The sequence below is a fragment of the Solanum lycopersicum genome, chromosome 1 (assembly GCF_036512215.1).
Source record: "Solanum lycopersicum chromosome 1, SLM_r2.1".
In the NCBI taxonomy this organism is placed as follows: domain Eukaryota; kingdom Viridiplantae; phylum Streptophyta; class Magnoliopsida; order Solanales; family Solanaceae; genus Solanum; species Solanum lycopersicum.
This window is the reverse complement of record NC_090800.1, coordinates 75,822,636-75,834,028: the sequence shown is the minus strand read 5'-3', so window position 1 is coordinate 75,834,028 and position 11,393 is coordinate 75,822,636. Positions and strand designations below refer to the sequence as shown.

General features: G+C 32.0%; 1 protein-coding gene across 1 annotated transcript; it reads right to left on the bottom strand.

Annotated features, from left to right (window-relative positions):
• Positions 1-2,269: 2,269 nt before the first annotated feature.
• On the bottom strand, positions 2,270-10,667 carry LOC101267346 (pyruvate, phosphate dikinase, chloroplastic). Its single transcript, XM_010324648.4, has 21 exons — positions 10,461-10,667; positions 9,527-9,837; positions 8,263-8,319; positions 7,746-7,976; positions 7,142-7,279; positions 6,836-6,998; positions 6,462-6,697; positions 6,233-6,361; positions 5,902-6,081; positions 5,655-5,792; positions 5,158-5,322; positions 4,918-5,079; positions 4,737-4,826; positions 4,450-4,588; positions 4,019-4,196; positions 3,565-3,694; positions 3,280-3,408; positions 2,987-3,124; positions 2,821-2,898; positions 2,606-2,697; positions 2,270-2,508 (listed from the first exon to the last, which is right to left on the bottom strand). Exons 2-21 carry the CDS (start codon positions 9,806-9,808, stop codon positions 2,466-2,468), a joined length of 2,898 nt encoding a protein of 965 aa, XP_010322950.1. The 5' UTR covers positions 9,809-9,837; positions 10,461-10,667; the 3' UTR covers positions 2,270-2,465.
• Positions 10,668-11,393: the final 726 nt, after the last annotated feature.

Sequence of the window (11,393 nt, the reverse complement as noted above, 5' to 3'; positions counted from 1 at the left end):
TCTATAGTGAAATTGAACATTTGGGCATACAAAATACAAATTTGAATTTAGAGCAACTTGCTAATAAAACAAGAATTCAACTATATGAAAAGACAAAAAAGTCTTATTATAATTCTTACTACAAATAAGTATAAAACTAACACATCAAGCTCCGATGCTTCAGTAATAGAATTCTTATCTATTCTCGTAACTGCATAAGGGAATCTCACAACTTTCACCTCAAATTGTGACATTATTGCACATGTTTAGAGTTCCTACATACAAGAATTGTAGGAGTGGTAAATAAAAGTTCTTCTTGAAAAAATTAAATTTATAGAGCAAAATTATGGAAACATGAAAAGTCACATGAATTATTGTTAAAATAAATATAAAAAAGATAGAGATGAAATTTAATTTTAAAGATACATGAATCTACTTTAATTTCTTGATAATTACTCATTTTTGTTTTATTTTACATTTATATTTTGAAATTTGAAAGGTCAAGATTATGAAATGAGAATAAGAAGATTATATATATATATTATATTAGTTTTAATTTATTAGAGGAGCAAAATGGTATTTCAACTTTTAAGTTTTGAGCTTCATGCTTATAATAATATATGATTAGATGGATAATTATGTTTGATGATTTAATATTCTGGATATCGATCTTTAAATGCATTAATCAATTAGCCAACAAATAAGAACCGATTGGTATGATATCAAATCAGCAATTATCGAGTGATGTATAGACTAATTATAACGCCAACTTGCATCTTAAATACTATCATAGTATTATTCTTTTCTTCAATTAAAATTACAATAAGAAAATGAAAAAATTACTTGGAATGATACCTTTAAATAAATAATTACTAATTTTAGCGATGTTTTTTTATTTATTATCATTTTTATCAATACTATGTTAAAGCTGCAATATGTAGTAAAAGTGAATTTTGTATGTAGTATGTATATATGTATTATATTTGTTTTTTTAAAATATATTATGCTTGTATGGTAAGAAATTGACACATACATTATATTATAAGTGTATTAAAATATGTGATAAATGTATTATTCATCAATATAACTTATATTATATGTGAATAATAAATTGTTCTTTGTAATATGTATTAAAATTGTATTATAAATGTATTAAAAGTTATCAAATGAAAAAAAATGTTATTGTTATAAATAGTAAATATTTTCTTGATGTTGTATATTTATGTAAGTTTTACCTATCACTACTTTAATTAACTGATGTCTCTTTTTTTCATTAACTATAGACTAAATTTAAGGAATAGCAAATATAAATAAATCATATTATAGCTCTATATCTGCAATTTTGCTATTTGTGTTTCATAGCAAATAAAGCATTTGATTTGTATAAATCATATCGATTTGTATAAATTCGACGTCTATGTCTATGAAAATTAATATGTATATTTCTTTGTGTTAGGCTAGAGTAGCAAGCGAGATTAGGAGGGAAAGGAGAGAGGCGAGAGCCGAGCAAGATAGAGCAGATAGTGGAGTTGGGTGAATTTATATGTATATAAGTTAGATAATTGTATATATGTAACTATTATGTATATGTATATATGATTGTATTTGTATATCTGCGTAAAATTTGAATTTGTATACAATTAAATCAAGTTAAAATATTATATTTGCATATCAAAGCTCTCTCTTTATACAGACATTAACGGTACATTATATTTGTATAATAATTATTTTAACTAATTTTATTAATGATTTTTTGAAATTATAAGTTTGACTAGTATTAATAGTTAGTTCATATTGAGAATAGCATAGAAAAAAAAGTTAAAATTCTTATCTTATTTTACAAAAAAATTTTCTTAATTAAACTTTTATTTATTATCTTTGCTTGTTGGGTATTAATAGTTCCCTTTTCTTCCGATAGTTTACCATCTACATGTAAAACAAAAACAGTACTAGTTTTTAATGGTCAAAAATCAAAACAAATTGTAAATTGAGTTAATTCCAAAAAAAAAAAAAATTGAACCAACTCGACCATGTGCACCCCAGTACTCTATTGCCAAAGGAAGACTATGCACAACACAACAAGAGTTAGTGTAATTTATATTCTATTTCTATTCGCTCAATTTAAAGTTAAGGTAAATCTCTTGGCTTTCAATTACGGTCTAAGGATACTTATGTCTTATTCCAGTAAGAATTCATAGACCCTAAAGAGGCTGTTTCCAGCAGTGTGGTGTGACAAGCTTTACAGTGTTTTGTATTGTATCAAACTGTAAAACAAACAAGAATAAAGATGTGATAAGAAGAAACAAATCCTTCTTTTTTTTTGGTTATTTATCAACATATAAACACTTGTTTCATGTTTATGAAAAAGAGAGTAATATATCTTCTTTTCCTAAACAACTTTTTCTTCTTACTAATTGTATTTATTTATTTACATCTGCTAAAAATCAACTTGATCTTTGCTTCTTCAATTCCTTGAACCTTTGCCTTCAAACTACAACTTGTGCTGCAGCTAGCCTTGCAATAGGCACCCTGTTATAAATTATACAAAAATCATTAGCCAATCGTCGATTAATATAATTAAATCACCAAACACAATGTTTTTTTTTTTGTTTGAAAGTTCAAAGACCTGAATGGAGAGCAAGAAACATAGTCCAATCCAGCCTCAGCAAAAAATGCAACTGAAGAAGGCTCCCCACCATGTTCTCCACAAATTCCAACCTGTTTATATGTCAGCGTCATTGTATACGAGTTAAATAATGAAAAATGTTACTCCTAGTATAAAAAGTTATTTACACTGTCTGTGTATATAAGTTAAATCTCTTATTCAAAGTCATAACTGACCTTCAAGTTTGGCCTTGCAGCCCGACCTTTTTCCGTAGCCATCTTGATGAGCTGGCCAACACCCTTTTGATCAAGAACCTGAGAGATATTAAATCTTTAACCATCAACATGCTAGTTTCCAGCATTTCACATGGATATATAGTAGTTTGAGATATGTCAAGCTAACCTCGAATGGATCGTGTTGGAGGATGCCTTTCGCGAGGTATATAGGAAGGAACTTGCCTACATCGTCTCTACTATATCCAAATGTCATTTGTGTGAGGTCATTGGTTCCGAAGGAAAAGAACTCTGCTTCTTTAGCAATCTATCACCGATTTCCAGTCAAATATCGAGCATAAGCAAATCAATATAATAAAATGTATGCCTTACGTGATTGAAAATGTTTCACTAGTTAAGTAAGATCATGCATAGTCTTAACTCTTTGTAACTATCGTTAATAAGTTGCTTCAAAAGACATACCTCATCTGCAATCAAAGCAGCTCTAGGAATCTCTATCATGGTTCCCACCTTATAATTCAACGAGGTACCCATCTCCGCGAAAACCTTTTTGGCAACATCACGGATTAAATCAACTTGATGACCTAATTCCTGTAAATTAAAGATGCACTGTTACTCATCAAACCCCTTTGTATACAATTCATAAAACGAAAAGGGTGGTTATATATCTTCATTCTTGATACATTGATAATATTCAAGATGTAAGAATAGGGGAACTTATTTTATACAAACCACAAGAAAACATACCTGAGGTGTTCCAACAAGGGGAACCATTATCTCTGGAAATACTGAAATACCCTGGTTGTTCATAGTTATAGCAGCTTGAAAGATCGCACGAGCCTGCATTTCTGTCAGTTCCGGGTAGGATATACCGAGCCTGTAAAAGATAAAACACAGAGATTACTCTCCGAGAATAAGCAGACCATTATAAGAAAGTCTGGTTCCGGATTGTGAGACGAAAAGAAATACTGCATTGCTCAAATCAGAATTCAGATAAGCACTACCAAGACCACGTTATACATTGATAGTGGATCCTGTATATAACATATGCACCTCTGAAATATATATATTTTAAGGATCTATCTCTCAAGAAACTGGGAACTTACTAAAAATTTCTCTCTTTTATACAGCATCCCTTAGTCCTTACAACATAATGCAGTAAAAGTTGATCAATTGTTTGTGATACAAGAAATATTCAAACCTGCAGCCTCGAAATCCGAGCATGGGATTGACTTCTGACAATTTCTCAATCCTAGAATAGACATCTTCCTCGCGCATGCCTGTATGTGTTGTTAGTTCACTCACAATCTCTTCCAGGTTCCCTTCTGGCAAAAATTCATGAAGTGGTGGGTCTAACAGTCGAATTGTCACCGGAAGACCTGAAAAAATAGGAAACTTAGAACATCTGTCATATTGACTTTGGGAGTTTATGTCAACTTTCCACTAGCACAATCTAAATCGCAGTTATGGTTGTGTTCTTATGAACATTGAAATGAAGTTTTATCATCGCGTCCTTCAAAACTAGTGCATATTTAGAGGATCTGACACGAGGGTGGCTGCATTTTTTGAGAGTCTGTGCAACATAGACGCTCAGTATGAAAAGGTAATAATGTTAGTTGCTATTGAAGTTACCATCCATTGCACGGAAAATGCCTTCAAAGTCAGATCTCTGGTAAGGCAACAATGAGTCGAGCGCTTCCTTCCTCTGCTCAAGAGTAACTGCCATTATCATCCTTCTCACAGCTTTTATCCTTTCATCTGATGCAAAGAACTGAAAGAGAAATGTGCATCAGCTCACATCGAATAAAAATGAATTTCATAATTAAAAGATGCGGCACTTCTCTTGAGACAGTACTGTTGTAATATGTTGCAAGATGTATTACAACAAGACAGTACGTAGTAAAAAAAGAAAAAAGCACCATGTGTTCTGTCCTGCATAGACCAATCCCTTCAGCACCATTGTTCCTTGCTGCTAGTGCATCTTCTGGTGTGTCGGCATTTGCCATAACCTAATCCATCGGCATTCGGCAATATTCATGATCAGTTTAAAGTATAAAACTTTACTTATGCAACATAATACTACTGTATATCCTGCGGCACCTTGATGCGCCTGATCTTATCAGCCAAAGCCATGAAGATCTCCAAATCACCAGTCATAGCTGGAGGTGATAGTGGTTGCTTTCCCAAGATTACTTCACCTGTTGATCCGTTCAATGAAATCCACTCTCCTTCATGAATCACTTTGTCTTCAATGATGAGAACCTGCATTAAACTGGTCAAATGAATTCTTCCAAGTTCCTTAATGTCAACAATTGTGTTTCATTTTGAGTATAGTCATACCTTATCCGACTCATTAACACGAATATCAGCACATCCGGACACGCAACATTTACCCCATCCACGGGCTACAACAGCTGCATGAGATGTCATGCCACCTCTTGCGGTTAAGATCCCAGCAGCAGCATTCATGCCTCCAACATCCTCTGGACTTGTTTCAGTTCTCACCTTTATATGCCATAATGGAAAAAATTAATTTTAAGAATAGACAAACTGTTAATTACAAGGCAAGAATGTTGTGGTGCTGCTTCTAAGATTTCCAACCAACATCCAAGAACTTTGAATAAACTCTAAGAAGATGAAACACTGACATTGTATCCATAAATGGTTGATAAAAAGATTTCAATAAGCAATGTCTTACTCAGAAACACTCCCCTCCATCCATGGGAACAATACAACAGAAAATAAAGAAAGGATAATGCACGTAAACAAAGATACCATAGTGCGGTAGCATACCTATCACCATTATTAGTAGATATAGGATGAGGTGAGGAAAATACCAAAATAACACTCTTCCCTTGTGCATGCCATTCTTCAGCATCTTCAGCGCTGAACACGACCTGTCCCACTGCTGCCCCTGGAGAAGCAGGAAGGCCCTTAGCAATCACCTTGTCTTTATAAGCCAATGGATTTTCAAACTATGACACAAGAAAAAGAACAAAATAAGTATTTATCTTTACATTTCCAATAATTACTACCTCAGTGCTACATCATACATCATGCAACATTCAAAAAAGATATCTGGACCTGGGGGTGAAGAAGTTGGTCTAAATGCTGTGGCTCCACCATCTTTACAGCTGCATGCTTGTCAACAAGTCCCTCATTCGCCATGTCAAGTGCTATCTTTACAGCTCCTTTACCCGTACGCTTCCCTGTTCGGCATTGTAGCATCCACAGTCTATTTTCTTGAACAGTGAATTCGATATCCTGCCATTCGTCAAAGACATAAACAGAAAGATTCATAATAATGGTCTGATTTTTCTATTTATTGGAGATGTATAAATTTGTAAACCAATCTGAAAACGGGAAGGTGAAACAAACAAACAAGCTTTAGTCCAGTATAATGCCAGAGGTTTACCATCATATCTTTATAATGTCGCTCTAAAATCTCACAGTTCTCAACAAGCTCCTTGTATGCTTCAGGCATACACTCCTTCATTGTTTCCAAGTCCTGAGGTGTTCTAATTCCAGCGACAACATCCTCTCCCTGACTAATGCAGTTTTATCAGCTTTTCTTGACAAAAACAATGAGAAAATCTTAAAACTCAAATGCACCATAAAATGAACCAAAGTAGCTTATACTAGACCTGAGCATTGATTAGAAACTCTCCATAGAGCTTCTTCTCGCCAGTGCTCGGATTCCTAGTAAAGAGAACACCTGTTCCTGAAGTGTTACCCATGTTCCCGAACACCATGCATTGAATGTTTACTGCAGTTCCTTTAAGTCCTGTTATCTGATTAATGCTCCGATATTTGTTGGCTCTTGGACTGTCCCAAGAATCAAAAACTGCTTTGATAGCCAACTCCAACTGTCTTTTGGGATCTGTATACAGAGCCATATATATCCACAAAGTTAATTTAATACTCATAACCTTTGGAATGTGGTTAAAACCAAAAAGTTGACAGAGCAAGGTTTCGTGACCTTCTTCGGATGCAGGCCATCAGTGAAAGATTACATTACCTGAAGGAAACTTTTCACCCTTAGCTTCAACGTAGACATTTTTGTACTGCTCCACCAGCTGTTTAAGATCAGATGCTGTGAGCTCGGTGTCAAGCTTCACTCCTTTGGCATCCTTCAACTTCTCTAACTTCTCCGCAAATAATGAATGTGAGATGCCCATTACCTTCAAACAGACCACTGTTAGAACCACAGGAGATAAAATCTACGACAAGACTTTAACCAGCATTCTGTTTCATTTTCAAGATATGTAGGAAAATTTGAAAAATTAGAAAGAGAAAAAAAAAACATTAATGAGTATATACTCACCACATCACCAAACATGTCAAGAAATCGTCTGTACGAGTCATAAGCAAACCTCTCTCCACTTTTGGCAGCCAAACCAGTAACCACTTCATCATTGAGTCCAAGGTTCAAGACAGTATCCATCATCCCAGGCATAGAAATCTATACATAGATCAAGAAAACTCAGCATTAGTATGATATAAAAATTAACTGAACTACATAATCATCGTCAAATAGACCTAATTCAATCCCAAAAAGCTAATTCAAGAGATGAGGACTGTCGAATATCATATAAGGAGACCATGTACTCGATCCACTACCGTTATAGTAATCTAACAACGTAGCTTGAACTTACAATCATTCACAAATTGGCCAACTAGAAAGATTAAAACTATTTACAATCAATCAAGAGATTTCTTACTGCATTTTGTGCAAAAGATGTTTAGACTATAGACAGCTTCACTAAAGAGGTGCCTCTTGAGAACTCAAAATATGCATCACTTATATGATTTTCAACAAACTAGCTCGACAATTATCGATATATCACAAAATGCATAAATTGGGTGACTATTCTGAAAATAACTTCTTATAAAAAGTACTGAGATATTAGCTAGTAGTACAGACTTACAGCAGCACCAGATCGAACCGAAAGAAGGAGGGGCTTGGAGGGGTTCCCAAGGAAAGCCCCCATATCTTTCTCCACAACTTCCAATCCTTGTAGTATCTCCTCCCACAATCCTTGTGGAAGCTTTTTAGCAATCTGATACTCCTGGCATGCTTCTGTTGATATAGTAAGCCCCGGCGGCACGGACAATCCAATGCTTGCCATTTCAGCAAGGTTTGCTCCTTTACCTCCCAACTACAACACATATACAAATGTGCACAATGAGCTCATTCTTCAAACTATCAAAACATACAAGTTCATATAAAAGATTTACACTTTCAGGCCACCTAAAAAAAACAACATCACCAAACGTTATGAGTGGCAGAGCTAGAATTTTCGCTAAAAACGTTTAACATCAAGTATAAACAATAAAGGTGGTTTTACTAGCTCCCCTGATTTTTAATAAGTGAAATTAAGGCTACTACAGGTTAAACTACACTCATAGTATATATAAAAAAGATTTTTAAAAAAAAAAACTTACCAAGGACTTCATGCCCTTGTTTCCTTCACTTCTTCCTTTTCCAAAAGTATAAACTCTCTGTACACAAAACAGAAAATTTTAAACTAATTGAAATTCAACTAACACAATTATAAAAGTCCCCTATAAGTTACATATTTTGAAATTTTTCCTATTATTAGGAGTAACAAATTAAAAGGCCTATACGATGCAAATTCAGATTAATAGATCTCCAGACAAAATAAGATATGAAAGAGACAAGACCAATTGATCAAATCGTGACCTGCATGATTACTTATGAACCAAAAACAGTGTTTTTTCTGATAGAATTCAAAGAGAAATCTTGATAACCATTGCAGAAAAAAGATTGAAATATAACAAAATTTATATAAATACAGGCAAAACGTGTCAGTAGTATTATATATAGGTGTCAAGTTTTAGTTTACTGAATAATAAATTCAGCAGAGCACGTGTAGACTATCATTCTGTTGGAAGTCAAATTTTTTCATTCGACTGCACTTGGTTGCTAATCATTAACTAACACCTCTAAATTTTTGCAATAAATTTTATTTCGATACTGGTGTGGTAAGAATATCATAGGCAAATGAATTTACTTTTGTATAAAATAAATGGGCGAAAGCTGGATTAAAACATGATCCGATTAACCACTTGTATATGTATTTTTTTCGTTCACTTTTATTTGTCATGTCGCGCTTTTCAAAAGTTAATTTGACTAATTTTTAAAGTTAAATTAGATTATATTAATTCGATATTTTAAACAAAAAAATTAGATATTCAAAAACTATATGAAAAGTACTATAAATTGCAATTTTTTGTATATCAATATGATTAAAAAATACATTTTCAAATGTTAGTTAAAGTTATTATAGTTTGATAATATAAATAAAAATCATGATAAACAATAGTGGACGGAGGGAGTAATAAAATATTTTTTTAGACATTATCAATTACTCCCTTGGTCGCTAATTACTAGTCCACTTTTAAATTGGCATACCTATTAAGAAAGTAATTGATGACATAAAAAGTAAAATTTGACTTTTAACTTTTCACGTGACATGGTTAAAATCACAATATTAAAGAACAATTTTGTACATTTGACAAAATTTTAATTTAAAATCACAAAATTCAGAAATCTTCTTTATTTTCTTAAACTATGTATCAAGTTAAACTAGATCACTTTTTAGGAAACCGAAAGAGTACTAGATAAGCTAACCGCTTAAAATATGATTGAATCCAAAACTTCATGTATAAGGCCAAGAAAGAGTACCTTTTTTGCAGTTGATGTAGTTTCTGAAACAGGACTCAAAATTGCCTGAGGTGGAGGGGTTTGCTTTCTTATTGGAGTTACTGGGGAATTTGAAAAGCCATTAGGTTCTTGTTGATGACATCTAATGACTTTACTACTCCATTTTGAACAATTCATATGAATGCCAAAAGAAGAGTACTTTGCTAGAAATTGCTCTTCTGCATACTTGTGTTTTAGTAATTTTGTCATGTACATATTATTTGTATTGGGCTTTAGCAACAACCCCTTCATGGTTGAACTCATCTTTCTTCTTCAAGTCCTTAAAAAGTCCCCTGTTATAACAAGAAAAGAAAAGGATAACTATAGTCAAATCTCTCTGTATCGATGTCGTTTGTCTGAATTTGTTAAATTGCTATAAAAAAATATTGAAAGAATATAAAATACTCCTTCTATTTCAATTTGTTCATCTAATTTTGACTTGACATGTCTTGTGGTCTTAAATTAATGATAGATAACTTAATTTTGCAGTCTCAAAAAAAAATGTGTGCAAAGATTTGTCAAAAAGAAAATATATACTTTCTTTTAAACAGAATAAAAATGAAAACATAGGGGTTAAAAGAAACTTTTGACTATTATCGTAAAATATTGTTATAGAGAATGACCGTTACGGAAAAGACTTAATTGTAATATGAATTATAACTTTTAACATTTTCAAGATCAAACATGAACTGAGAACACACAGCTACACATTAAACTTAGAAAAAAGAATAGCAAAATTTGCATACTATGAAAAGAATTTATATATACAACAAATGAGTATCATAACAAACAGAATAATAATCCAACATAACCTGCAACTTAAATATCAAGATTCATAGAATATATATAATAATAAGGGGGAAAAAACATACAACTAATTAAAGACTAAATATATGATCAAAAAAAAATTGCATACCTATGTTTTAGAAGAACTGAAAAAGTTCAAAGAATTTGTGACATCAAAATGGAAAATTGGCTGTTGAGTTATGTAAAGGAAAAATATTTTTAGTATATATGAAAATATGAATGAATAGAGAAAAATAATTAGAAGAATTATATGTGGACAATATTAGAGTGGTATGATCAATAATGGTGCAAGTCTTTTTGCAAGATGGTTAACTATGATTTTGACTAATTAGGAGGGAAAAATACATTGGTGATATTTTAAGGAAATTCCAAATTTACCCTTCTAATATGCAAGTTGAGTTGTTTATGTATGGGCCACTTTATGGCATGGCACACATATCAATTCCATATTATTGCTTGGAAGTTTTCTCATGACACAGTTTTTCTTTCATTTCCTTTTACTTGTTCACGTTAAATTTTATAAAAAAATTTAGAAAAAAAAAAGGATTAATATAAGTACTTTATCAGAATTCTTGAATCAATTAATGTATATTCTTTTATCTTAGAAAGTGAGTTAGGTGATAGAGTAATCAATATTAAGAATAAAACAGATAACTAAGATTAAGCTTTTTTGAAGTGAAAAACTATTTTTAAAAGGAAAAAAGAATAGATATACGTCAAAAAACTAGAGTATATATGCCATTCACTTTAACAGAAGACTAAATAGGTATAGGTGACACAATTTTATTTGTCAATTCGATATTTAATAAATAACAGGTCAATAGCTAAGATTATGACACGTGTATATCCGTTAGTATAAAAGGTATATATATTTTAATTTTTGAATGACAGACACATAATATCCCAAAAATATGATAAATGGTATTTAATATCATTATAATAATTCGTAAATATATTTTTATTTTTTCCCTGTTTAAAATAAGGAACACATATAACCAAAATATGATGATGGTGACTTTAAAGAAATGAAAAATAGCAACCA